General features: G+C 60.5%; 2 protein-coding genes across 5 annotated transcripts in view; one reads left to right on the top strand and one right to left on the bottom strand.

Annotated features, from left to right (window-relative positions):
* Nucleotides 1-1,981: 1,981 nt before the first annotated feature.
* Nucleotides 1,982-4,435, bottom strand: FUT7 (fucosyltransferase 7). The gene is made up of 2 exons (XM_071766014.1): nucleotides 4,278-4,435; nucleotides 1,982-3,329 (listed from the first exon to the last, which is right to left on the bottom strand). The coding sequence occupies exons 1-2, from the start codon at nucleotides 4,420-4,422 to the stop codon at nucleotides 2,242-2,244; spliced, it is 1,233 nt and encodes a 410-aa protein (XP_071622115.1). The 5' UTR covers nucleotides 4,423-4,435; the 3' UTR covers nucleotides 1,982-2,241.
* Nucleotides 4,436-7,455: 3,020 nt separating this feature from the next.
* The window catches only part of ABCA2 (ATP binding cassette subfamily A member 2), a 32,258-nt gene continuing 13,666 nt past the window's right edge, over nucleotides 7,456-26,047 (top strand). For 2 of the 4 annotated variants that reach the window (XM_071766394.1, XM_071766397.1), the window contains exons 1-24: nucleotides 7,508-7,710; nucleotides 13,765-13,858; nucleotides 16,162-16,273; nucleotides 16,490-16,656; nucleotides 16,858-16,985; nucleotides 17,240-17,344; nucleotides 17,788-17,973; nucleotides 18,060-18,278; nucleotides 18,901-19,232; nucleotides 19,404-19,563; nucleotides 19,817-19,945; nucleotides 20,207-20,374; nucleotides 20,645-20,741; nucleotides 21,124-21,297; nucleotides 21,378-21,480; nucleotides 22,061-22,175; nucleotides 22,462-22,652; nucleotides 22,840-22,990; nucleotides 23,268-23,472; nucleotides 24,007-24,171; nucleotides 24,437-24,620; nucleotides 24,895-25,107; nucleotides 25,414-25,610; nucleotides 25,696-25,878. In XM_071766394.1, coding sequence (XP_071622495.1) covers nucleotides 7,645-7,710; nucleotides 13,765-13,858; nucleotides 16,162-16,273; nucleotides 16,490-16,656; nucleotides 16,858-16,985; nucleotides 17,240-17,344; nucleotides 17,788-17,973; nucleotides 18,060-18,278; nucleotides 18,901-19,232; nucleotides 19,404-19,563; nucleotides 19,817-19,945; nucleotides 20,207-20,374; nucleotides 20,645-20,741; nucleotides 21,124-21,297; nucleotides 21,378-21,480; nucleotides 22,061-22,175; nucleotides 22,462-22,652; nucleotides 22,840-22,990; nucleotides 23,268-23,472; nucleotides 24,007-24,171; nucleotides 24,437-24,620; nucleotides 24,895-25,107; nucleotides 25,414-25,610; nucleotides 25,696-25,878 — 3,844 coding nt within the window. In that variant the 5' untranslated portion in view covers nucleotides 7,508-7,644. Of the gene's footprint in view, nucleotides 7,711-13,764; nucleotides 13,859-16,107; nucleotides 16,274-16,489; nucleotides 16,657-16,857; nucleotides 16,986-17,239; nucleotides 17,345-17,787; nucleotides 17,974-18,059; nucleotides 18,279-18,900; nucleotides 19,233-19,403; nucleotides 19,564-19,816; nucleotides 19,946-20,206; nucleotides 20,375-20,644; nucleotides 20,742-21,123; nucleotides 21,298-21,377; nucleotides 21,481-22,060; nucleotides 22,176-22,461; nucleotides 22,653-22,839; nucleotides 22,991-23,267; nucleotides 23,473-24,006; nucleotides 24,172-24,436; nucleotides 24,621-24,894; nucleotides 25,108-25,413; nucleotides 25,611-25,695; nucleotides 25,879-26,047 lie in introns of those variants that run through there. The other 2 variants (XM_071766395.1, XM_071766398.1) reach the window with 2 other exon arrangements.

Consider the following 26,047-nt stretch of genomic DNA (forward strand, 5'->3'; position numbering starts at 1 on the left):
TAACCCTTTCCTTCCTTGCATCCCTGAATGGTGGGAGCAACCGAGTGGTGTGGGTTTGGCTGCATGGGGGGGCACAGTGGGGCTGGCCCTGGTGCACAGAGATGGTGCTGGTCTGTCCCCAACACCTTGATCTTGGCTGCAGCCCCCAGTCCCCAGGAGTGGTGGCACCTTGGCCCTGAAGGGACACAAGCTCGTCGGGCTGTGTGTTACAACGCAGAGTTGTTCAGGGGTGGGGTGGGTGTGTGGGGGTCACCTTCATCACAGCTGGAGCTGGTTTTTTGTTTTTCATCGTTTCTTTTGTGAAGGTTGGGACCTCACAGGCTGCTCCAGTGGATGCTGCAGTCAGGGAAGACCCGGGATGGGGATTTTGCTGGAGCTGCCGAACTCCCAGCCCTGGGGTGGGCAGGGGAGGGGGGAATCCCCCTGGGTTGCTGTGTCCCAGCTTGCTACCGGTGCCTGGGAGCCCAGGACACCCCTGCCTGCCAGCAGCCCTGCCTGCAAGCCCTCCCACTGCTGCTGCCCTTGCTGCTTGGCATTTTAGGGGTGCAGGATGCTGGCTGTTCAGCAGGGGTGGTAGCAGAACGCCTGGGAAAGATGTCACCTCCCCGAGGTTTGCTTCTCTTCCTACTCCCGCTGATTTTCCGCTCCAGCTCGAGGCCAGCCAGGCAGGAGCACCGGACTCCACCCTTCCCCCTCCCCGGTTCTGGGAGCCCCTCCTGTGCTGGTGCCGGTTGACCCAGATGACAAAACCAGACGGAAATCGGAAGCCGCAGAAATCCAGAGAGGGGGTGAGGGCTGGGCCGGGCCGGGTGAGGAGCTGCAGGGCTGAGGTTACAGAGCAGTGCCAGACCCGGGGGTCACATCTGTGACCCTCTGCTTCGGATATCACCACAGGGATGAGCCCCCCCCCACGTCCCGGACACGGGCAGGGTCTCAGTGGGAGGGTGGCAGGGTAGCAAGAGTGGGGTTGGGTGACTTGGGGGCTGCAGTGAGGGAAACCTGTGTCAAAATGAATCATTGTGGACAGGAGGGGATGGCACCAAACCGAGGGGCACAAAACCATGGATGGGGCAGTGTCCCATACCCATGTCCTGTCACCCAACCCCAGCAGCTGCCACTGATCCCACATAGGTGCTTCCCATCAGGGGGGTGTTAGGCATCACCTGAGCCCCTGGAGCAGGGTGCCCCTGGAGCAGGGTGCTCTCCATTGCAGGGTGCCCACAGCACAGTACAGGGCCCAGCACCATGGGGTGCTCACTGTGTGGGTGCCTGGTGCATGCAGGGTGTGCAGGGGCCTGGTGGTGCCCAGGGCACATGGAACAGGCTGAGGAGCCACAGGGTGCCCATGGGACCAGGCTTGGAGGCTCCAGGTGCCCCCACCTCTTCTCACTGATGCAGCAGGGCAGGGTGCTGGCAGAAGGAGCAGGGAGACACCTGGAAACCACCACATCCCTCTCTGTCACTGGGCATTGCTCCCAAGAGCATCTGGAGGAATCTGCTTTTTGACAGAGCATGGAACAGGCTGCCCAGAGAGAGCTGGTGAAGTTTCCATCTCTGGAGACATTAAAACCCAGTCCTGGGCTCCATCCTGTGCAGACTGATGTAGGTGAACCTGCTCTGTCTGGCAGGGGGGTTGGATGAGATGATCTCCAGAGGTCCTTTTCAACACCTAACATTCTGTGTATGGTGTTCCACCCAACCTCTAACATGGTGATGCCCATGGGGCTGGGTGGGGCAATGGGTGCTGCCAGTGCTATGCTGGGACGGGGGGCTGTGCTCCCGGTCCCTGATACAGTGTTCTGCCCCCCTCATGAACTGCTCCGGGCTCAGCTCCTCCAGCCCAGGCAAAAAAATCACCACGGGGGTCTGGCACTGGTGTTGCACCACTCAGAAGGTGCTGAGGACACACAGAGAAATCACAGGGGGATATTGGGGAGCCCTGATCCCCCTGCAAGCCCATGAACCCCACAGACACAGCCTCTGCAGCACTCTGTCATTTATTTCCAGATCACCCTCTCGTCCTGCCAGCACCCTGGTGAGGTAGCTCATTGTCAGGTCTGGGGGGGGGATTAGTCCAATTTTGCAAGAAATTAAATCACGTGAAGTTGCTCAAGGTCCCAGTGTCGCAACAGCCAGGATGGGTGGAGTTATTGGAGCTTCCACATCCCAGTTTGCAGTAGGGTGCCCTGCACCCTCCTGACCCCAGTATCCTCTTTATGGTCCCAGCACACCAGCCCCACTCTAGGTGTTGAACCAGCTCTCCAGGCTGGGATAGAGATGGCCATGGGGCAGGTTGGGGTAGGCAGTGCAGATGGTGCAGATCCTCTCCCTCCAGTCAGCATAGAGCTTCACGCTGTACCTCTTCTGCCAGGCAAAGAACTGCTGGTAGTGACTGGAGTTCATGGTCTTCAGGAAAGTGGCCAACTCTTCCAGGGAACCAAAGTCATCAACGTGAATGAAGGAGTCTGCAGGGACAAACTGCTCGTAGTTGGCCCGGGGAGGTCCCAGCACCACTGGCACGGTGCCAGCCATGAGTGAGTTCCTCCAGAGCTTCTCGGTGATGTAGTCCTGGTGGATGGAGTTTTCAAAGGCCAGGTAGAACTTGGACTTGGATATAGTTGGCAAGAGACAGTCCTTGCAAAGTGGCTTTTTGTTTGCTTTCCCATATATGTTCACATGGAGGTACCTGGAGAGGTTTTTGTAGACTTCAGCTCTTTTCTGAGTCCTGTGGTAGTTGCTGATAACCCAGGACACCAGGTTAGTCTTTGTGGGGATGTTCACGGTGGCTGACTGGTTGGGCACAAGCTTGCCATAGGGGATGAAGATGTCTGAATCCCTCCTGTAGCTCATCACCCAGTTGAAGGTCTGGTTCCATCCCGCTAGAGCTTTAGTGTTGGAGGGGGACTCCAGGGACACCCACACCCAGTTCTGCCCTGGTGGCCTCTCCTTGGGCATCCTGTCCTTGCCAGCCTGGAGCTGGGTGTGAGGGAACACCACCACATCTGCCTGGCCCAGGAGCTGCTTCTCAGTGGTGATCCAGCAGCCTGCAATGCTGTACAGCTCATGGCAAACGTCCCCGCTGATGTTAGGGACATCTTTCGAGGGCCATTCCCATACCAGGACCACCAGTGGGGCCGTGTGCTTGGGGGCTTTGCTAGAGACCTCAGAGGGTTGGAGGAAGCAACTCAGGTTCCAGAGTATGGTTACCAATACCCCAGAAGTGACCACAACCTTCACACCGGGCCAGCCCCGTAGTGCCCGTGGCAGGAGTGGTGCTCGGGGCATGCTGCCAGGCTGGCTGTCACCTTCTGGGGTGGCAGACCCCACACCTGGGAGAGAGGAAAGGCCACTGTGGGCTTGCTGGGGAGGGTGTTTCGGGATGAACAAGGGGGGGGGGATACAGAGGGTCCTGTGAGCTGCGAGCTGAGGAGCTGACTGGGAAGTTCAAAAACCCACTCAGGACCAGGCTGGAGTTTCTGGCTTGAGACCCCAGCACCCTCCTGTGGTGATGGCAGGGAGCTCCTGGGCTTGGGGTGTTCTCCCTGGGCTCGGGGTGCTGTCCCCAGCTCGGGATGCTCTCCCCAGCCACCAAAGGCATGGGATGCTCAGCAGGCTGGGAACTCACTGCCTCGGTGTCCCAAACACTCGTATCTTCTTTCTGGGGTGTCACAGATGGTTGGCTCCCCACAGGCAGGGCAGGGGCCTTTTGGGGCTGCCTTTGTAGGGACAGTGCCCACAGGAGCATGGGAACCCCAGACATGAGATGCTTTCCTGCCATTTGCCATCTCCAGGCCCCCAGTGGTGCTGGTCCTGGGGTCAGGGCTCAGCACCCACGGGCTGCCCATGGTGTTCAGCACTGGAGGTGGTTTCCCATTCCCAGGTAACCCTTGTTAAAACCCTGGCTTCCCAAGCCCCACTGCCACCCAGGGCTCTGCTGGTTCCTCCAACAATTTGGGAGTCTCCTGGAAAGCAGGGCTCTACTTTCCCACTCCAGCTGCTGCAGCTTAGCTGTGAAAAATCCCCTCCCTGCCTTGCCCCCCTCCATCTGTCCTGCTGAAATACAGGAGCTAAGTTTAGGCTTCAGAAAAACCTGACATCCAGAGCAGGGAGGGCTGGGAAAGCTGTGCCAGCCCCTTGCACCACACGCAGCAGCTTCGGGTCCCTGGCAGCGGGGATGCTGCCCCTGTTTTAAAGATGCCCTGGGGGGGCACACTCTGGAGCACCAGGAGCTGACCCCATTCTCATCCCCTCTCCCCACGTGCAGAGCCCAGACTCACCATGGAAGGGATGGTGCAGTGGTGTGCAAGGTGCCAGCCTGCGTGTGCCTGGGCAGCTGCTGCTTCTGGGTTGAGGCACTCGAGGGTTTCCTCTTTTTTGTGGTTTTGCCTCGTCCCACCCCACAGTGGGTCCTTCCTGCTGCATGCAACAGCTGGCACAGCCTGCTCCCAGCATTTCCCCAGTGCCACCCCCAAAAAATGGGACCCACAGCTGGGTGTGTGGGTCCGTATCATCAGAGCATGCCCAGGTGGGTGTTCCATGGCTGTGTGGGTGCCTCCTGGCTGGTGCATGTCCTATACCTGAGGGGATGCTCTGTCAGGGGATGCCCCATGGCCAGGTGGGTGTCCTGTGGCTGAGTGGGTGCCCCGTGGCTTCTGAGTGTGGGATCATCCTGAAACTATCAGCCAAAGCAGCACCACCAGCTCCTGGGTGCCACCACGCCCCAGCACCTGCCCTGGTTGGGAGGTTTTGTGCAGAAAGGGGAAGCAGGCACATGAATGCCCTGGCAGTGTCTGCACGGAGAGCTGCCTCCTGTACCTGGCTGCAGACCAGTCCCTCTCCCTGTCTGGCCACACACCTGGTTCTTCCTCTGCTGGCATTTTGCCCAGGAACCAAATTTCCCCCAAAGCCCCGGCAGAGGAGGAGAGATGAGGAAACTGAGTCAGCAGAGTGGCACACGGTGATGTCCCTGCAGCTGGCAGGGGCACACACAGAGATGGGAGCCCCCAACCACTCCCTGGGGGTCCCTGGGTTCAGCACTTGGCTCCTGACAGCTGCCTGGATCCCAGAGCAAGGCTGGCAGCAGTGCTGGCAGCAAGGCAAAGGGCCAGACAGTGGCTGGGCACAGTTCTGTGCCACTCTGCTGGGGTGCAGCAGGGCTCTGCGGTTTCAAGTGCCACCCTGGGAGCCCTGGGAGGCCAACAGCAGCTCTGGGGCTGGGTGTTTTTTCCTCCCCAGCCATGTCCCGTTTCCTGTTATCTTTTCTCACCCCCATCCTGCACTTCTGCGTGGCTGAGAGCCCAGGTCCTGGGCACTGTGCAGCCTCACCTGCTGCAGGCCAGAGCTGCCAGCACTGCCCACATTGCTGTGGCCCCCTGCACAGCTCTAGGGACGGGGGCTACGTGGCCCAGGGCTGTTCCACTCCATGGAGCACAGCACTGGTTACAGCATCAGCCATAATTTTTCCACAGGAGATGCAGGATGGATGCTGGAGCAGGAGGAAGCTTTTCCCTGGCATCTGTAGACATCACCCCAGGACACCCTGGCAGCAGGGACAAAGCCCTGGGGAATAATTGCAGCCACTGGCACCACGACCCTGTGTCCCAGGGAGGTGGCAGCGTTGTGCTGGAGGCTCAAAGCCACGCTGAGGGGCAGGGACAGCTCTGCCTCAGCATGGGGGCAGTGGAACCACAGGTCATTCCAAACAGGATCAGGACGTGGGGGTGGGTGCTGCAGTCTCCAGAGGATCCTACCCAGATGGTCAGCACAGAGGGAAGGTCTGTGAGAGGTGCTCAGGGGTCCCTGGAGGAGATGGGTCACTGCTACCCAGGGCTGTGCTGCCCCATGACATGCTGCTGGCTCTGTGTCTGCTGGCCCTTTGTGGGGTTTTGTGGCCCACCTCGCTATGACACCAGATGTCTCCGGTATTCCAAAGCCAGAGAAAAGCCAGCGAACCTTGGGTTACTAATGCCAGTGAGGTGCAGGTGGAAAACCCAGTCTGGCCACCCCCTGCCGTACTCCGGTTGAGGCCAGGCAGCTCTGCTGCCCCCACCCCATCCCACACAACCTGTAGCCCCTCCAAAACAGCCTCGGTTCCCAGGGCACGGAACCAGGACAACACCATGCCTCTCCTCCACTGCGTCCCCTTGGGCATCCCTTATCCTCCCTCACCTTGGCACAGTGTTTCACCCAGAAGTTTTGTGAATAATGGCACTTTGTGGCAGGACAAGGGGAGCTTTTGTTAGTGCCCGGGCAGCTGTCACAGAGCCTACCCAAAATGCAGTCACCCTTAGCAACCCCACTCAGGGCTGTGGCAGCCAAAGGAGTTATTCACAGTCCCTGGAAGCAGCGTGGAGAGGGAGATGGTTTGAGATAACGAGAGGAGAGGGGAGGAGGAGGAGAGAGGGGGCTATGGACAGGGGGGAAGGGAGGGACAGGGGGTTAAATGAAGAGAACCAGAGGAATGGAAAGTAGGGAGGGATGGGTGACTGGTTGAAAAGAGGGAAGGGAAGGGAAGGGAAGGGAAGGGAAGGGAAGGGAAGGGAAGGGAAGGGAAGGGAAGGGAAGGGAAGGGAAGGGAAGGGAAGGGAAGGGAAGGGAAGGGAAGGGAAGGGAAGGGAAGGGAAGGGAAGGGAAGGGAAGGGAAGGGAAGGGAAGGGAAGGGAAGGGAAGGGAAGGGAAGGGAAGGGAAGGGAAGGGAAGGGAAGGGAAGGGAAGGGAAGGGAAGGGAAGGGAAGGGAAGGGAAGGGAAGGGAAGGGAAGGGAAGGGAAGGGAAGGGAAGGAAAGGACAGGCAAGGACAGGGCAGGGCAGGGCAGGGGAGGGGAGGGGAGGGGAGGGGAGGGGAGGGCTGGACAGGACAGCGCAGGGTAAGGCAAGGCAAGGCAAGGCAATGCAATGCAATGCAATTCACCGATGGGCTGGGGGTAGAGCTTTTTGCAGACAGGCTGTTCCCTGCCAAAAACACATGTGGACACCCCACCACTTGTCTGTGGCATTGGCTGTGCCTGAGGAGGGTAGGCAGCAGCCATGGTGTGGGGACAGTGATGTCAGCCTCACATTCCAACCTCCCCAGTCTGTCCTGGAAGAGCAGTCATGGAAGGGAGGCTCTGGTGAGGGGTGGCCTCTCCATGTCTCTGGCGGGCAGGTCCTCGGGACCGTGGATTTTCCGGAACTGAGGCACGTGCCCCACTCCCATACAGGGGCTGTGGATTCCCGTGAGGACCGTAGGGATCCACCAGCCTTCCCCACACAGCAGCGGATCCCCGGGAGTTAGGGGCGGGACAGTGGGACACAGCCGGGGGTGTGGGGCCCGGGCTTTGGCTCAGGTGCTCCCATTGCGATGGTTCGCGGGCCGAACCGGGCCGGGCGTGACGGACGGACCTGTCTTAGCCCCGCGGTGCCTTTAAGGGGTGGTGGCCCCGGGCTGGGGGCGGTGCTGCGCAGGGCTGTGCCGTGCTGGGCTCGACGGGGCCGGAGCTGGAGCTGCAGCCAAAGCCGAGAACGGGGCCGGCTCGCTCCATCCCTGCTTCCCAGAGTGCTACCAACAAAGGCGGCGGCGGCCCGGCGGGGTATGGCGGTGGGCGGCGGGTGATCCGCGGATCAGAGCCAGGGGAGCCCCTGTGGCGGGGCAGGGCCCGGCCCGGTCATGGGGTTCCTGCACCAGCTCCATCTCCTGCTCTGGAAGAACGTGACGCTGAAGCGGCGCAGCCCGGTGAGCGCGGGGGGCGGCGGGATCAGGGGGGTCCGGAGCCCCCCCTGCAGCCCCCGATGGGGCCAAGGCGAGGCCCCGAGCGGGGCAGGAGACGGGGGCCCGCGGGGAGCCGCAGGCCGGAGGTGCGGGAGGGATGCGGAGCCATCTCCCCCCGGGGCCGGGGACTCCCCTGGGTGCTCCCATCCGCCCGGGGCACGGAGGGTGCAGGCCCGGGGCTGGGCGCTCTCCTGTGGCTGCGGGGATGCGGGGTGCGGGCGCCGACCGCGGATGAGCCCCCGGAGAGGCCGGGAAGGCCCCGCCACGCCCCCCGCCCCGGCCCGGCTGCGCCCCTCGGGGGACGGCGACAGCGGAGTCCCCCTGCCCGCTGCCTCCCGGTCCCGCGGGTGCCGCCCTGGCCTGGCGCCTTTGGAGGAGCCCACGGCCGCGGTCAGGGTGCTGTCTGACACCCAACTCACCGCCCTGTGCAGCATCTCGGCCCGCTCGGGCACTCGTCAGCCCTTCCATCCCTCTGGGGTAGGAGAGCTTTGCCCGCACCTTCGGTATCCGTAGGCTATAAATAGGTTTCCAAATCACATGTGGGGCAGAGCTGTCTCCTCCGTGGACTGGAGGGGAATTATTCCTGCTCCAGGGGAACGCGGGGGGTCCCGGGGGCTGGCAGAGGAGGCAGGATTTGTCCCTGCCCCGGCCCCTCCTGCCTGGCTGCTCCTTGCAGCGCTGCGCTGCCAGATCCCGCTGGGTGGGCGGGAGGGAGGGACCCCCATCCTGGAGAGACCCCTGCCCGCAGGGACCGGCAGCAGGGTGGGCAGGGGGATGGGTGCACCGGGTGCCCCGAGCCGGTTATTTTTAGAGGGCGGGGGAGGGGAGCGAGCTGCTGCTCACAATCTGACAATCTCCTCTTCCCCCTCCAAAATATCCTGCCGGCTTTCCCACACCAGCAGCCTGCCGGCATCAGGGCCTGCTCTGTCCCTGCAGCTGGATACCCCCCGGGCTGGGGGCAGGCAGGGGATGGCACGGGCAGAGCTGTGCTGAGGCCCTTGTTGCAGACAGGTCCCTGCTGCACGGGCAGCCCCAGTGCCCCCAAAATGGATGAGGGGGATGATGTTCTGCGGCTGAGTCATCCCTGCTTCTCACCCCAAGCAGAGCTGCATGGCCACAACAAGGGGCTGTGTGGCACCAGTGTGTCACAGACCCCTGCTTGACAGCGTGATCCAGCTGGCACAGCTACAGCCTGGCATCTGCCAGCCCTTGGCAACTGACCCAGGCCTGGCTGCCGTGACTGGTGGGCTTACAGACCAGAATCTTTTGGGGACTTGTTTCTCCCTGTCCCTCTCCAGCCCCACTGGCAGTGGGTGGGTGCAGTGCAGGGACCTGCAGCTGCATCAGGATGAGGAGCCCAGGCTCTGACACCCCTGTATGTGGAGACTCTCTTGGAGTGCCCTTCCTGCTGCAGATGGGTGGCAGGGGAAGGGCCAGCACCTCCTCATCCACCCAGCGTGTGGAGGGGACATGCAGTGTGCCAGTGTCAGGACCTTGTACTGGGAGTGTTCACAGGTGGATTTGGTGCAGACCTTGGGGCAGTCATGCCCGAGGATGTGTGTGCCTTGTGTGTGTCACTTAGTGCTGGGTGCAAGTACCATGGTCACCTCACATTCCCTGTCTGTGCAGGAGACATCACCCTGCCTGCTCCTGCAGGAGTGTGGCCCTCTCCCAGCAGCCCAAAACCAGGGCTGCCAGTGCTGGCTGGGCAGGGCAGAGACAGGCCCTGTGCTGGAGCCCAGCCTCAGCATCTCATCCCTGGCTGTCTGTGAGTGTTTCCCCAGCATGAGGCTCCCCTGGGTGGTGCAGGCTGTGCAGCATCTGTCACCTTGTCTCTGCTGGGGTGGGGGTGAGCTCAGTTGTGAGCATCGTAAGGGATGGTCTCCCAGATTACTCGTGGTTGCTGGTTTAAAGCTATATATTGGATGTGAAATGAACAGGTGATATCTCAAAAGTTAGGGCAGGCACGTCTCAGGGTGCTTGGCTGCCTTTCCTGTGGCTCTCTCTTGCCCACGGGTTTGGGAAGGGAAGGTAACCACAGCTGGAGCTCCCAGCTCTGAAGTGGTGGGTATGGAAGTGTGCTGCTGGGTTTGGGATGGCCCCAGGGCAGTGTTGGCAGTCTGGAGCTCTTTCAGGGGAACAACGAGCAGGAGCTGGGGCTCCAGATGCTGCTTTGGTGTCACAGTGTGTCATTGGGGTCCCATGGTGCAGGCCCTGGGGTAGGGGGAGGATGCACATGGGGCAGGGAAAGAGGTTTGTGCAGTTCGGTGTTTTCTGTTCCTTGGCCAAGAGCTGGGAAGCTCCCACTGCACACAGGAGCTGTCCTGGCAGGTCTGCCCCTTCCTCCCTGGCTGCTGGGAGTGAAGCTTTTCATGCCTGCAAAATAAGAAAGACTGGAATTTGGGGTATGGCAGGGCTCATCTGGCATGGGGTCCTGCTGCAGCAGTGCCTGTGCCAGGACACAGTGTCCCTGGGGGACAGAGTCCCCCATTCCAGGCTCTGCCAGGCTCCGTGGTGAGTGTTGGTGCCAGATCCTCCAGCAAGAACTGATGGGGCTGGTGCTGACCCCTCAGGGTGATCTTTCCCCTCTTGCTGTTGGCAGCTGGCACAGGGGGGGTTGAGCACAGGCTTGGCAGGTGTCCCTGTGGACTCTTGCTCACAGGATGGCTGTGGGGGCAACCGTTGCAGAGTGACTGGTGGCCCGGAGGGCTGTGAACCACTGTTCCTGCAGGGCTCTGCCTCACTCCCTGCCCATGGGGAGAGGCTCTGGGGTATCCCACTTGCTCTCAGGATGAGCACCTGGTGCCAGCAGGAGGTTGGCCAAGTCCCAGCGCTTTGTGCCAGAGTGCTGACCAGGCAGTGCTGCTGGTGTGTCCCCCTTGGCCTGGCACACTGGTGTCCAGCTGACACAGCACTGTAGGGATGGCACGGGGAGAGCTGTGCCCTGCTCCTTCTGGGCTTCCTGCTCTGGCACAGTGGAACTGGGCTCAGGAGAGGTGTTGGCAAACCCCATGGGAATTTCATCCTCCTCCAGCTTCCCCAATGCATGTCCCCCCCAGGCTGCCATGCTGTGCCATGCCAGCAGTGTTTGAGGTGTGGTAAGGTGCCCTTGTTTGGGACAGGTGGCAGTGGGACAAGAGGTGACAGGCACAATTTGGACTGAGAAAAAGTGAGAATAGCTGCTCCTCTGGGAGGCCATGCTGACCAAAGACAACGGGCACAGCCTTGGAAGCATTTCTGGGAGCAGGCAGGAGGGATGGAGTGGATCTGGGAGGTGGCAAGTGATGTAGGGAGCTGCTTCCATAGGGATCACCCAGCTGGGCTGGTGGGGCATCCATACAGCCCTGCTCTGGGGGTGCCAGCAGAGGTGTCCTGCCCAAGCCCATGGCCTGTGGCTTCAGCATGTCTCCTGGCTGCTCCTGGTGCTGGCTGGAGTCTGGGCATGGTGGGACATGGGGCTCTTTGCCCTTGTTGTGTCCTGTGGGGCTTGTTGGTGCTTTCGGCCTGGAGTGGGAACTGTGTGTCCCAGGCTGGTGCTGCCTCATGCTGGGGCTGTTCAGGGCTCATCCTCCTCACAGACCCTCTGTCCCCAGCTGCTGGCATGGCAGAGGGTGGTCCCAGGCATGGAGCTGCTGTCCTGGTGTCCCTCTGACAGGGGCCAGCACCTGCCAAGCTCTGCCTCCCTTGCTGGTGCAGTCAGACAGGATCAAGCAGTGTGGTGACAGGGCTGAATGTGGGGTCTAACAGGCACACTCCCTGCCATCTGGGGAGGTGACAGAGGGGACAGGCAGATACCCAGCACCATGCCAACCCAAGGAGCACCCATGGCCTCATCCTGCTCACTTCTCCAGCCTTGTGAGGTGAATGTGTGCTGGGGGATGTGTGAATGGGATGGATCCCTCTGGCCCAGCTCTGCCACTGCCAGGACAGACTGCAACAGGCAGTGCAGGGCATGGCAGTGCCCACATGGCACCTTTCTCTTTGTCCCTCTCCTCTTCCAGTATCTTGCAGTATCCTCCCAAAAAATTCCTAGCCACTGGGATCCTGGCCGTTGCCCTCCCTTTGTTTCCCCACACCATCCCAAAATGCCCCTCAGTGTTCTGCACCTGCCAGCTGGGACACTGCCATCCCCAGCATGTTCCAGTGTCGAGTGTCCCTCTTGGGTGCCATACCAGGAGGGCTCCCTTAGGACAACATCCCCCTGGCCCCCTTCTCAACACTGGGTAGCCCCTGCAGGGGATCCCTGGGGACCAGAGGGGCAGGATCAGTCCCAGAGTGTGTGCTGGTGTCTGTCCATCACCCTGTAACCCCTGGGGGTGTGGGACAGCCAGTCCTGCCACTGGGGTACATGGTGATGCAGGAGGGGTCAGGGAAGGGGGGGGGGGGGAGCATCTCTGGGGAAGGAGAGCAGCAAAAGGTCAATGACCCACTTCAAAAAAATAAATAACAACCAGCAGGTCCCTCCTGCTGCCACCAAGGGCCCAGCAGTCCCCAAGGGAGCCTGGTACTGCCCGGCGTGGGTGTGGGAGGATGGTCCCACATGTGCCTGGGCACAGAGGCCAATTGTGTGTCTGGTAAACAGGCAGGGGGTGGGGGCAGCAGCAAGTGCAGGACAGAGTGTGTCGGGGTGTCCCTTGCCACCTCACCAAAGCAGCAACAGTGACACCGGGGACTGTCTGGGACCAGTGGTGCCAGACAGATGAGGATTCCCTGCTGCTGCTCCTGAGGTGCCCACTGTTGCCAGCTCTTCCTGCTCTTATTCCTGTAGTCTCTGCCTCCCCCCAAATCAGCACCTCTGGAGGTGGGGAGGGCAGCACTGGGGGCACCCATGGGTGCAGCCATCCCTGTCCTGCAGCCCTGCCAAGCGTGGTGCCTGCAGGAGTGCCACAGCTGGGGCAAAGATCCAGGCTTGTGGGTCCCTCTGCTCTCTGCTGTTTGCTGGACTTCTGGGACTTCCTGGCAGAGCATTTGCACCCTTTGGGTGAGGTCAGTGTGGAGGTGATGCTGCTGGGGACTGTAGAGCCTGATCCTGTCACCTGCTGCCAGCTGAGTCCTTCTGGGCAGCCCCTGTAATTTTAAAGCCCTCTCTTCCTCCCGCCAGTGCTTGGTCACTGCAGGGCACCAGGCTGGTGCTGCAGTGGGCACCTTCCTGGCAGCAGAGCTGGGACTTGCCCTGCCTGTGTGTGGCAGTGGGTCCAGGGGTCTGATGTGGCCCTGAAATGAGCTGAGGTTGGCTCACCTCACCCTGTGCCTCAGTTTCCTCACCTCCACTCAGCAGCAGGGACACTGGGGGTGTGATGTGGCCTGGGCACACACAGTGCCAGCAGCTGTGCTGGCAGCATGCCCGGGTGTGCTGGGTGCCCCTCTGGTGGCAGGCACCGGTGCCCATCCCCAGGGCCTCTGGGCATGGAGCCTAGCCTGGGCATCCTATGGGATTGGTGTCAGGGATTCCTGGGGATTTGCTGTGATTTGCCATATGCCACCAGTGGAAATCCTGCAAGGCTGTTACCTTCTGGGCGGGCACAGAGGGGGTGCTGGGACCTCACCCCCCTCCCTGCAGGGTCTGTCCCCTGTGTAGCCCCACAGCAGGACCCAGCAGTGGCATGAGTGGCAGGGGGACGTTGTGCCAGGCAGCTACCACGCACTGCCAGGATGGGGACCTGCAGCTCTTTGCCAGCCACAAGGACTTGGTGTCACCTCCCCTGGCAGCCCCAGTGACTGGGGGCTGGGCTGCAGCCCTGGTACCCCATGTGTGTGATGTAGCAGCACATCTCCCTGGGAAGCAGTACCCTCTGTTCCAAGGTGCCCTGGGCAGGACAGAGCAGGCAGGGACAAGCAGGAGATCCTTGTCTGCCCCCTGTGCCTCTGGTTGAGCTGATCAGTGCCACCAGACACCTGCAAGACACGGGCATGGTGCTGCCCTGCACCAGTGCCCTGGGGACCCTGCTCATGCTCCCTCCTTGGCAGCTGAGTCCTGACCCCAAGCATCACAATCCCTCTGCTTTGTGTTGTCCCCAGTGGGTGCTGGCCTTTGAGATCTTCATCCCCTTGGTGCTCTTCTTCATCCTCCTGGGGCTGAGGCAGAAGAAGCCAACCATCCCTGTGAAGGAAGGTGAGTGCCAGCAGGGTGATGTCCATAGGGCACAGCCCCAGGGCACACTGTGACACCTGGTGGGGACCCAGAGGGGCTTTTTGATGGACATAGAACTGGGCAGGGGCTGGTGGGGCAGGCACGGAGGGGTCAGAGAGTCAGTGTAATTTCCAGTGGGGGTTGTCTCCCCTGGGGGTGGCAGCACTGACCAGCCTGTCACTGCCATTCATAGGGAGATTTAGTGAGGAAAAAAGGGGAGGTGAAGCTGGATGGGACTAGGACAGTCATGGTCCCCAGAGTGCTCAGGGAGCAGCTGGGGTGGTGCTGGGAAGGGATCACCAGCTCCGTGTGGTGCTGTGGGGGAAAATGCACCGTGTGGAGCCCCATGCCTGGCTGTGGTGTGACTCTGGGGCCTTGGGAAGGTGACAAAGTAATGGCCCCAGAGCTGGGATCTCCCAGAGGTGTGCAGCTGGGTCTCTGGCTGGGGCTGCAGCTCCAGTGCCTGCAGGCTGTGCCACTGGGAGGTGGTGGAGTGGAGCTGTTGGCTGCCAAGGGCTCCGTGTGACATCAACACCCCGTGGGACACCCACCCTGGCCAGTGCCCTGGCACGGTGGGGCCAGGGGGAGATGCTAGGGACCAGCCACAGCTGTGACCCAATGTAATAATGGTCCAAGCCTGTGTTTCAGCACATTCCAAGGAGAGAGAGAGAGCCCAGCTGCCAGCACAGGCTTGGCTGCCCTGGTTCCTGCCCTGGCACTGACGTCTGCTCTGTGTTGTGTGATTTTTTTGGTTTGTTTTTTCGTTCTTTTCTGCTCACATTTTCTTTTTCTTTCCCACCATCTCCCCTGCCTGTCTGCCTTCCATGCCTCTACTGCATGCGCCAGTCTGTAAGTTGGTGGGGTGGGTGGGTGCTTCCCCCCCTTCCCCTGCCTCTGCCAGCTCCGTGTTTTGGGGAGAAAGAGCCTGGTTTAGATCAACTCACTCTGGCCTAATACACACCTCTGTAACCACCTCACCTTCCTCTGGGGCTGGTGAAGTTGAGCTTGGACAGTGCAGTGTGAGCCCTGCCTGCTTCTCCCCATGGTGGGTCCCCACTGAGGTGGTGATGGCCACACCAAGGAGGCAGTGCTGGGTTCCCCAAGTGTTGGGGCCACCAGCAGTGATGTCCCCACCCTTCCAGGCTGCAGAGGGCTCTCTAGGTCAGGTGGAGGCTTGTCCTTAGCCCTTCTGTCCTCTGTCCTGGGGCAAACCATGCTGAGTGCTGGCACCTATGTGGTGGCCTCTGGTCACCCACTCGTGCCTGTCACCCACTGCAGCTTGTCCCCAACAGGTTGGAGATAGCTCCCACCTCTGCACCATAATTGGGTCTCTGTTGTGGCCCCTGGCAGCCAGGACAAGCCAGGCACTGCTAGGAGCCTGGAGGCCTGCAAGATGCCACCCATGCCACCAAAGCATGGCATGGCCACCACCATCTCTCTGCTGGCCCATTCCCTGCTACATGTCCCTGCCTCCTCTGGGCTGTCCCTGTCCCAGCCCATCTTCACCAGCCCCTGCCTGTTGTGGCCGTGCTAACAGCACTTATCTGCCTCTAACCATGGGGCCACCAGCTGGGGTGGTGAGAACTGGGACTTTGCCCTGTGACAGCCTCTGGTCCCCCTCAGGCAGGGCCCTTATGGGCTTGCCCTTCCCTGGGAAAGGACATGGAAAGACCCCAGCAGGGACCATGGCTCAGCACTGGCAGGGGGGGGAAAAGACTTTCTGTCCCTTTGCTGCTCCTCATTTTTTCCATCTCTTCTCTCTGTGTTTCCATTTCCACCTCCAGCAGCCACTCGTCAGGGCAGCTGGGCAAGGGGGGCCGGGGGCTTGAGGGTCTGTGGGTGACAGCTCTGTTTTCCCTGCTGTACTTGTCCTCTTCCTTCTCTTCCTCTGAAGATCCAGCAGTGGCTCTGAGGTTACTAACAAGAGGGGCTGAGAGAGGCCGGGGGAGGTTGATGGTCGGCATGGGACAAGCAGCAGAAGTCAGCATTGTCCTGGGCTGGGAGGGACCCATCACCCAAGGGGGGAGCAGGCAGGGGCAAGAGAGCAGGAGCCGGGGTGGCAGGAGCTGCTCACAGCCCCAAGAGGCCACCATCTGGGGACAACCTTGGTGGGGAAGCTGCAGACTTCTGCTGACGGCCGCCAACCTCCCGCGGGGCTCCCACTTCTCTGAACTGAGTGTCTGTCTCTCCGGTGGCCCCTGCCTCCCCCTGCTCCCCACACCTCTTCTTCCCCCTGCCCATACCTTCCTTGGCGTCCTCCTTGGCCACTCTCTTGCTGGCTCCAGCTTTCTACACGGCGGCCCCACTCACCTCAGCCGGAATCCTGCCCGTCATGCAGTCCCTGTGCCCCGATGGTCAACGTGATGAGTTTGGCTTCCTCCAGTATTCCAACTCCACGTGAGTGTTCCACCTCCCCTCGCCTTCCCCCTCCTGCCCTTCATGCTCCTGTGCACAGCCTGCTCCTTCCCACCCTGGCACTGCCACACCAGGAGCAAGGCAGGAGCCTGTGCCCCTGGAGAGCCGGGGTACAGAGCGCTGTATCCCTGGGGTGCAGGGGATACCTCAACCCGTTCCCCCGCGGGCTGAAGCCAGGGTGGTGCTGGGCTCTCACAGGGTGACCCAGCTCCTGGAGCATCTCAGTGAAGCGGTGGAGCAGAGCAGCCTCTTTGACCCACAGCACCCAGGTCTGGAGGAGGAGCTGGAGTCACTGCGTCGGCGCCTGGAGGCTCTCAGCAGCAGTGAGCCCAGCTCCACAGAGTCCCACTTCAGCAACCAGCCAGGTGGGCTGCATCCTGCCCCGCTGCACACAGGCTGGGATGGAGATGCCCACCTGCCTGGCACCCAGTGACGTGATGGAACGTGGTAGTGGTGCCACTGTCCCACGTTGCAGTGTGCTGGGCAGGACGTGTCCCTGTGTGGGGCTGTGCCCTGCTCCTGGTACTGGTGAGCTTCTCTGACCCCTCTGCCTTGCTCTTTGCCAGGGTCTGGTTTCACACTGGCATGGGCAGCCAAGGACCAAGGTGAGCTGCACCGTTTCCTGATGCAGAACCTGTCCCTCCCCAACAGCACCGCTGAGCTTCTCCTGGGCTCCAGCATCAACCCACAGGAGGTGGGTGGTGATGGGGGTGAAGGTGGGTGGTGGGTGACTGTACGGTGCTGCAGGGATGGACTTTGCAGGGGTCTGCACTGCCCCAGCAAATGGATAAGTCCTGACCCAGGCTGAGCCCTGACCACCAGCCCCACAGAGGGGGAGTTGGTGGGCACCTGCCCAGGACTCGCCCTGCCCTGCTACTCCATGTTTGGGGCAAACAGGTGTCCCCATTCCTGGCACACTCAGCAGCCCCACCCCTGTCCCTGCTGCAGGTGTACCGCCTGTTTTTTGGTTCCTTTCCTTTGGTACCTGATGAGACCCATGAGCGAGAGCTGTGGGATGAGTTTGGCCCCAGTGAGAAGATCACACACTTGGAGGTGAGGAGTGATTCCAGGGGATATGGTGGGGCAAAGCTTGTCCTCAGCATCCCCTCCACGTCCCACCACAGGGTGATCTGGTGTGCCCATCCCAACAGAGGGGATGTGACAGGATGCTGGGTGGACAGAGCAACAGCAAGGGTGACTGGGTCCCATCCCAGTGCTTCCACCAGTTCCCCCAGTGGTTTGTGGCACACCAGTGCCTGTGCCTCAGTTTTGCAATCCAGTGGGTGATGGCACTGCCTGGGTAGTGGCTGTAGAGGGAACAAGCTCCTTGTTTCTTCCTGTGGATGGGGTCCCATTGTCCTCCCATCTGCATGTCTCTTCCTTCTCCACATGGGGACCATGGACTGGGGTGCTGTGGGGTTGTTCAGGGGTGCTTGGGGACACACACAGAGGGGGACCTGAGGCAGCCCCCACAGTACCAGCCCCCCCTCTTGCAGAAGAGCCTGCCCAGCAGCTGGAGGAGCCTGCAGGACGGGCTGGTCCACAGGGCACTACGGGACCCGGTGACAGCCCCACGCCGGCCATCACTGCTCCACCTGCTCTCCCAGGCCCTGGGCCTTGCTGGTACCACCCCAGCACCCACTGCCTCCAGTAGCCCCCAGGCTTTCATCACTGAGATGGAGGTGAGTGCCTGGGGAGGCAAAACGGTGCGGGCTGTGCCTTGGTGCCCTTGTGCCTCAAGCTCACCCCGTGACTCCTTACCCCTCAGCATGTCCTCTTCACTGGGCCGGTGCTGGAGCAGCTGACGTGTGAGCAGGGTGCAGGGGGGCTGCACAGGCTCCTGCACGTTGCCCCCAGGCAGCAGCCTCTGCTGCAGACGTACCGGGTGCTGGCCTGCAATGGCACCCGGGGCACTCGCCAGCAGCGCTTCAGCCAGCTGGCCACCGAGCTGAGGGACCAGATGGACACCCCCAAGATTGCCAGCAGGGTGAGAGTGGGGCTGGGGGAGCTGTTGGACCAGGGACAAGTCCTGAGCAGCGTCTGCCTGCTCAATGGGGGGGTGTGGGGAGATGGGGGGGGCTCTGTGACATGGCCTTGACCCCTCTTGGTCACCTCTTTACACGGTGTACCCCCCGCTCAGCCCCATGGGGGGACTCCAGGTGATGCCTTCTCCTGGCACCCATCAGACACTGCCCACTGGAGAGGTCTGGGTGTCCTCAGCATCCTCCAAGTGTGTTCCTGCAGTCTCCACTCCCTGGGACTGTTAGCATCCCTAGTGGCACTGCTCCCCAAGGCTGGCTCAGAGGTCTCCCTCCTTGTCCCACACAAGTCTGATATGTCCCTTGTGGTCACAGCAGATCACCCTTTACTGCCTGAGAAACATCTCATATCCCCTAACAAGACCCTGCCAACATTTGCCTGCATTCCCACTTCCTGATAGTGACAAATGCACAGCAGTGAGTCCAGGTTCCCAGCTGGGCACAGCTCCAACCTTTTAGCCAACCTTTTAGCCAATGTGCTACTGCTTGGGGTCCCCTTTGGTCCCCTCCTTCTGGGGAGCAGGGCCCTGTTGCCTCAGCTCACTCCTTGCCCACACATCATCCTCACAGCTGAAACTGGACGAGGTGAACAGCACGGCTGCCCAGCACCGCCTCCGTGCCCTCCTGGAGGATCTGGTGGAGATGGAGAAGGTTCTCCGGGATGTGGACATCCTCTCAGCACTGGCCAAGCTGCTACCCAGGGGAGCCTGTGCCAGCAAGGCCCCCCCACCCACTGCCAACAGCACTGGCTGGGCCAGCACCAATGCCACGGCCACCAATGCCACGGCAGAGGAGGAGGGGACAGGAGGGGGCTCAGCTGGTGGTGACAACTCCCAGGGACAGTTCTCAGCATTTGTGCAGCTCTGGGCTGGGCTGCAGCCCATCCTCTGTGGCAACAACCGGTAAGAACCCTGAGGGACAGGGACAGATTCTGGTCAGGCCAGGGATGTGCCTCTGCCAGCAGTCAAGGAGCTCCCTGTGCTGGGCAGCACCACACTGGGATTTGGTGTGAAATCCCCTCCTGGGCAGGGGTAGGGGCTGGGGTGGAGTTGGCAGCTCGGTGCCCTTTGCAGGACCATCGAGCCTGAGGCTCTGAAGCAGGGCAACATGAGTTCACTGGGCTTCACCAGCAAGGAGCAGCGAAACCTGGGCCTCCTCGTGCACCTGATGACCAGCAACCCCAAAATCCTCTATGCACCTGTGGGCACTGAAGTAGACAAGGTCATCCTGAAGGTGAGAGTGTCAGGACAGGTCAGGAGCCTTGTCCTTTCTTTCCCACCAAGGGAAATGTGCTGAGAGGAATGAGTCTAAGGCCAGGTGGGGAGGAAGGGGCCAGGTGCCAGGCAGGTGTCCTGGCTCCCGTTGGGATAGCAATGCCTACTGGGAGGTGGGCAGATACCTCCCTGGCTGTTAGCCACCCTGGAGAGTGTGGGTGTCTCTTCCTGCTGTGTGACCTTCCTCCCTGTGTGACCTTCTTGCTCCCCAGGCCAATGAGACCTTTGCCTTCGTGGGCAATGTCACCCACTATGCCAAGGCCTGGCTGAACATCTCCCCTGAGATCCGTGCCTACCTGGAGGAGGGTCGGCTGCAGAGACGCATCCGCTGGCTCCAGCAGGTAGGAGAGGGCTGGGAACAGGGTCTGCCAGAGCTTTACTGCCCCAGGGGTGTCCTACCCCCCAGGCACCTTGTGGCTTCGTCATAGAAAGAAACTCTTGCTCCTCACCCTCCATTTGCAAGGACCAAATGGTTGGTTGTGTGAGGTGAATGCTGTCTCACCATTCCCACAAGGAGCCTTGAGTCCCATCTGTGTCCGTGGGGGAGGACAGGGGGCTGCAGGTGTACCCCAATTTCTCCTTCCTGTGTCTCCCTGTCCCAGTTCACTGCTGACCTCCACAAGCACCCAGAGATCCTGAATGTCTCAGACAGTGATGTTCTTCATAATTTCCTCAATGGCAACTTCTCCCTGCCCAACGCCAGCGTCCTGCTCCAGCAGCTGGATGCCATTGACAATGCTGCCTGTGGCTGGGTCCACTTCATGGACAAGGTGAGGTTGCGCCCACTCGTGTGAACATGGGTGCTGAAGCAGCACCCAGTGCCAGCAGCTGGGCTCTGTGGGGCTGGGAATGGGTCAGGTCCACTCAGACCTCCTTAAGGAGGAGTTGGTGGCTTCTGCAGTGTCAAGAGCTCTGGGATCCTCACTGTTGGTTTAGGGGCTCCAGGGTGGCTGTGGGTGGCCCAGGCTGCACTGTGTGCAGGGTTTGCTTGCCAGGCCCACCAGGGTTAGTGGGGTCTCAACATTTTTCCCCCTCACCAGGTCAGTGTGGATGTCTTCAAAGGGTTCCCAGATGAGGAGAGCATCGTCAACTACACATTGAACCAGGCCTACCAGGACAATGTCACAGTCTTTGCCAGTATGTCCCTGGGAACCAGCCCCTTTGCAGAGGTCCCTGAACCCCTGTCCTTCTTGAGCTGTGCCCAGGGCTCCTGTTTCTGGAATGTGGCTGCCTCAGTGCATGTGTTGGGTGGATGAGTGGACCAAGCATCTCACAGTTCTCATCCTCTGTCCCTGGCCAAGCCACGCCAGGCACAATGTCCTGCTGTTGTCCTGGCTCTCCCAGTGCTGCTGCCTGCTGTCCCTGTGCCCTCACACCCTATGCCAGGGCCATGCCCACCCTCCTCATCCATGGCAACCCTCGTGGTGCCCTTGGGTGCCCTCCACATCCCTGCGGGTCACCGCAGGCCAGCTGGTGTGGCTGCCTCCTGTGGTACTCCCTGCCTCTCTGCTGCCCACAGGTGTCATCTTCCAGACCAACAAGGATGGCTCCCTGCCCCCTCATGTCATGTACAAGATCCGACAGAATTCCAGCTTCACGGAGAAGACCAACGAGATCCGCCGGGCGTACTGGCGGCCTGGCCCCAACACTGGTGGTCGCTTCTACTTTCTCTATGGCTTTGTCTGGATCCAGGGTGAGTGCCAGTTCCGTGGCACAGCTGCCCGTGGCCCCTGCCTGCACTGCCTGCTCAGCTTGGCCTCTCCTCCTCCTCAGACATGATGGAACGTGCCCTCATCAACACCTTTGTTGGCCACGATGTGGTGGAGCCCGGCAACTACGTGCAGATGTTCCCATATCCGTGTTATACCCGGGATGAGTGAGTAACACCATGTGGGCAGGGTGGGCAGGACCTTTCCTCTTACCCTTTGCAGGCCAGGATGTCTCTGCTGGGAAAAGGGGACAAGTTTGAGGGGCTGAGAGACAAGGAGTGATGAGAAAGCAGTTAAGCCCTGTTCCTTGGGCCACTAGGAACAAGCAGGGGAAAGATTTTGTGCCCAGTTTCCAGCTGAAGTGAGGAGTTCATGGCTGGGAGGTGTCTTGAAGACTTGGGGAGTACCAGAGGAGTGTGGTCAATGGATGGCACATGGGGGTGTCAGTGGTTACTGAACACAGTGGTTTGGAGAAAGCACCTGGAGAAGTCTCAGAGCCCTCCAGGGCAGGAGGGTGGATAGAGCCTTATCCACACCAGGGTTGGCAGGGCACTGGGTTGAGCCCAGGGCTGCTGCCTGCTTGCCTGCCAGGACTCCAGGTTGTCCTATGGTTCAGGGCACTGTGCAGCTGCTGGACCAGAGCACTGGTTGTCCTGGGTGGTGGGAGAACCCCTCTGCTGCCCTGTGCCCCAGGGGTCTCCCTTGGGTCTCTGTGGTGGTGCCACCATCCAGCTCTTCCTCCACCAGCTTTCTCTTTGTCATCGAGCACATGATGCCCCTGTGCATGGTTATCTCCTGGGTCTACTCAGTGGCCATGATGATCCAGCACATTGTAACAGAGAAGGAGCATCGCCTGAAAGAGGTGGGGATGGTGGGAGAGATCCCTGGGGGGGTGCTGGCATCCGGGGTGCATGAGCTGGGGCAGGTGCAGATCCCACATCCCTGGGCTGAGCTGGTCCTTCTGAGTCTCTCCAGTGCCAGAGGGAGCTGAGCCCATTTGGCACCCTGGCACGGGGTGCTGTTGCATGACTGCTCCCGGCAGCCCCCATCTCCCCCTTTTGTGCTGCCCATTGCTCTGCCAGCCAGCAACCGAGGCAGCAGGGATGTGGGGCAGGGGACAGCCCCACTCAGCAGCTTTGGCCTCGCAGGTGATGAAGATGATGGGCTTGAACAATGCAGTGCACTGGGTGGCGTGGTTCATCACTGGCTTTGTCCAGCTCTCCATCTCGGTCACGGCGCTCACCGCCATCCTCAAGTACGGCAAGGTCCTGATGCACAGTGATGTCCTCATCATCTGGCTCTTCCTTGCCATCTATGCAGTAGCCACCATCATGTTCTGGTGAGCTTCCTGGTCCCGTCCGTGGGGTGAGGGGACGTGGACAGTGCTGGGGTCCTAGTGCCATGGGGTGAGGGTGTTTGGAGCTGGCCAGGCAAGGAGAGGTGGAGGGTCTCCCATCACCTCAACACCATGGTGTGGGGAGAGCCCTGGTGGGGTAGGATCCCAAGTAACACGTTCCTCCCTGCAGCTTTCTGGTGTCAGTGCTCTACTCTAAGGCCAAGCTGGCCTCTGCCTGTGGTGGCATCATCTACTTCCTCAGCTACGTGCCCTACATGTATGTGGCCATCCGGGAGGAGGTGGCACATGACAAGATCACTGCCTTTGAGAAGTGCATCGCGGTGAGTTGGCTGCTGGGGAATTTCTTGACCCCGGGTATGCACTCCAGGTTCATCATGCACAGATCACCAAGCTGTCACCAAGCCCATTGCAAACCTCTGCCTATATGAACTGACTCCCCTTGGCATTTTGGAGGCATGCCCAGAGGTTTGATGCCTCCCAGGGGAGGGAGCAGCTCCTCAGGGCTGGGTGGGGCAGCACTGGGTAGGAATTCGCCTCAACCTGTTCCTCTGGAGCTCATCTGTGGTTTCTCCTGATGTCCCTTTCACCTCTCCACAGTCTCTCATGTCCACCACAGCCTTTGGCCTGGGCTCCAAGTACTTTGCACTGTATGAGGTGGCTGGCGTGGGCATCCAGTGGCACACCTTCAGCCAGTCACCCGTGGAAGGAGATGATTTCAACCTCCTGCTGTCCATGATGATGCTGATTGTGGATGCAGTGGTCTACGGGGTGCTCACGTGGTACATTGAGGCTGTGCATCCTGGTACGTGTGGGCAGTGGGGCTTGAGGGCATCTCTGATCTTACAGGAGCCTCCCTGCTAGGGACTTGCTGGTTCCTGGCAGTGCTCAGCCCTGACTTGATAGGATTCAGCACAGCTTGCCCTGTATGTGATCTGTTGGGGACACCTGCCCACATACCCTGACCCACTGGTGTCACCAGCAGGTTCCTTGGAGGTTTTCAGTCACACATCTCGTTTCACTGCTAACTGTGGCAAAGCAGTGTCCATGGCTGGAGTGCTGTCCCCTTTATGACCCATGTGGGGTCCTTTGCTTTTCTAGTCCAACCAAAGCATGAGCCAGACCCTACCCAAAGCCCAGAGGACTTTACTTCCTTACCCATCCCAGCAGCATTGCTCTGACCCCCAGCTCATCTGCAGCCCCCATCAGTGATGATCCTGAGCTGGGGAAACCTCCATGCCCATGTCCATGGCTGCACCCATAGCAGGCTCTGCACAAGCCCTTAGCCAGCTTCTGTGTGGCTATGGCTGTGGGTTGGTGCTGACTCCTGTGCTTGCAGGCATGTTTGGTTTGCCCCGGCCCTGGTACTTCCCCTTCCAGAAGTCCTACTGGCTGGGAAATGGGAGAGTGGAGACCTGGGAGTGGACCTGGCCCTGGTCCTGCACCACTCGCCTCAGCATCATGGAGGAGGATCAGGCCTGTGCCATGGAGAGCAGGAGGCTGGGTGAGAGATGAGAGGTGGTGGGGGGTGGCCTGGGGGCAGCCCTGGCTCTGCTGCAGGGTCCTGTTTTGGCTGGGGACTCCTGAGTGTCCCCTGTGTCCTTGTTGGGTCGGGATCCTGAGCCAGGCTGGGACACGGGGGGGGGGGGGGGAGACTGATGAGAAGCAGAGGGGAAGGGGCCATGTGCCAGCACATCCACTGTGGGGTGGAGGTGGGGAAATCCGTCCTCCTGGCCATCCCCTGGCTCCTCACCATCCTGCTCTCACAGCAGAGGAGACCCGGGGCATTGAGGAGGAGCCAACCCACCTCCCCTTGGTTGTCTGCATTGACAAACTCACCAAGGTCTACAAGACAGACAAGAAGCTGGCGCTGAACAAGCTGAGCCTCAACCTGTATGAGAACCAGGTGGTCTCCTTCCTGGGACACAACGGTGCAGGCAAAACCACCACCATGTGAGTGCCTGTTGGGGTGGATGTGGGCAATGCCCTGGGCAGCAGGGGAAGGTGCTGCTTTATGTCCTTGCAGGGCCCTGTGGCAGCTGGTGCTGTGCCCAGAGAGCAGCAGTGTGGGGATGGGGGTACCACAGAAGGGGGGCAGGCAGCAGGCACATGACCCTGCACTGACACTGCTCTGCCTGGGGACCACTGCTGGGGGTGGTGGTTGAGAGCAGGACTAGATGGAGGAACCCAAAATCCCTCACCTTGTTGTGTTTCTGCATCCATCCAGGTCCATCCTAACCGGCTTGTTCCCTCCGACCTCGGGTTCTGCAACCATCTATGGCCACGATATCCGAACAGAGATGGATGAGATCCGGAAGAACCTGGGTATGTGTCCTCAGCACAACGTGCTCTTCGACAGGCTGACAGTGGAAGAGCACCTCTGGTTCTACTCACAGCTCAAGAGCATGGCAGAGGAGGAGATCCGCAAGGAGATGGACAAGTAGGCACCTCCTGCTCCTTTTGCCCCTCTGCATGCATGGGTCCCCTCCCTGCTGGCTGAGCTGGGGTGGGTAATCTGGTAGTAGAAATGTCCCTTGAAGCAGCTCCACCAAGTCTTTTCCAGAACTTGGAGTATCAGGCTGAGGAAGGCATCAGAAGATGCTTCTGTAGCTCAGCTGGAGCTGGGCTTGCCCCAGTGGCCAAGGGCCATGGTACCACACGGAGAAAAGGCATCACGTGCTCCCCACTGGCACCGGGTCCTTCTTTGGCCCCCTCAACATTTCTGGTGCTTCCCACCTGTCTCCAGGATGATTGAGGACCTGGAGCTTTCCAACAAACGCCACTCCCTGGTGCAGACCCTCTCAGGGGGAATGAAGAGGAAGCTGTCAGTGGCCATTGCCTTCGTGGGTGGGTCACGGGCCGTGATCTTGGACGAGCCCACTGCTGGCGTGGACCCCTATGCACGCAGGGCCATTTGGGACCTCATCCTCAAGTATAAGCCAGGTAAGAGAAGGTGGGCAGAGCCCAGCATTGCTCCTCTGGCTGTAGTAGCCTTGGACCTTCTGATGAGGCTCTGTGCCACCCTAAGGGAGGACCATCCTGCTCTCCACACATCACATGGATGAGGCTGACCTGCTGGGTGACCGCATCGCCATCATCTCCCACGGCAAGCTCAAGTGCTGTGGATCTCCACTCTTCCTCAAGAGCACCTATGGTGATGGCTACAAGCTGACAGTGGTGAAGAAGCAGTCAGACACCAGGAATGGCACAGGTTTGAGGGGCATTGGGAGCCTGTGTTTAGATGAGTAGATGGGACCAGCCCTTCTTCAGCCCAGTGACCATCCAAGTGCTCCCACCCTGAGTCTCCTTAGGCCACATGGAGGATGGAGGGGAGAGGGGCAAGGGTGTAGGAGGTGGAATCCCTCCTGCATGATTTCTCC

The sequence above is a fragment of the Heliangelus exortis genome, chromosome 22 (genome assembly GCF_036169615.1).
Source record: "Heliangelus exortis chromosome 22, bHelExo1.hap1, whole genome shotgun sequence".
Classification (NCBI taxonomy): Eukaryota; Metazoa; Chordata; class Aves; order Apodiformes; family Trochilidae; genus Heliangelus; species Heliangelus exortis.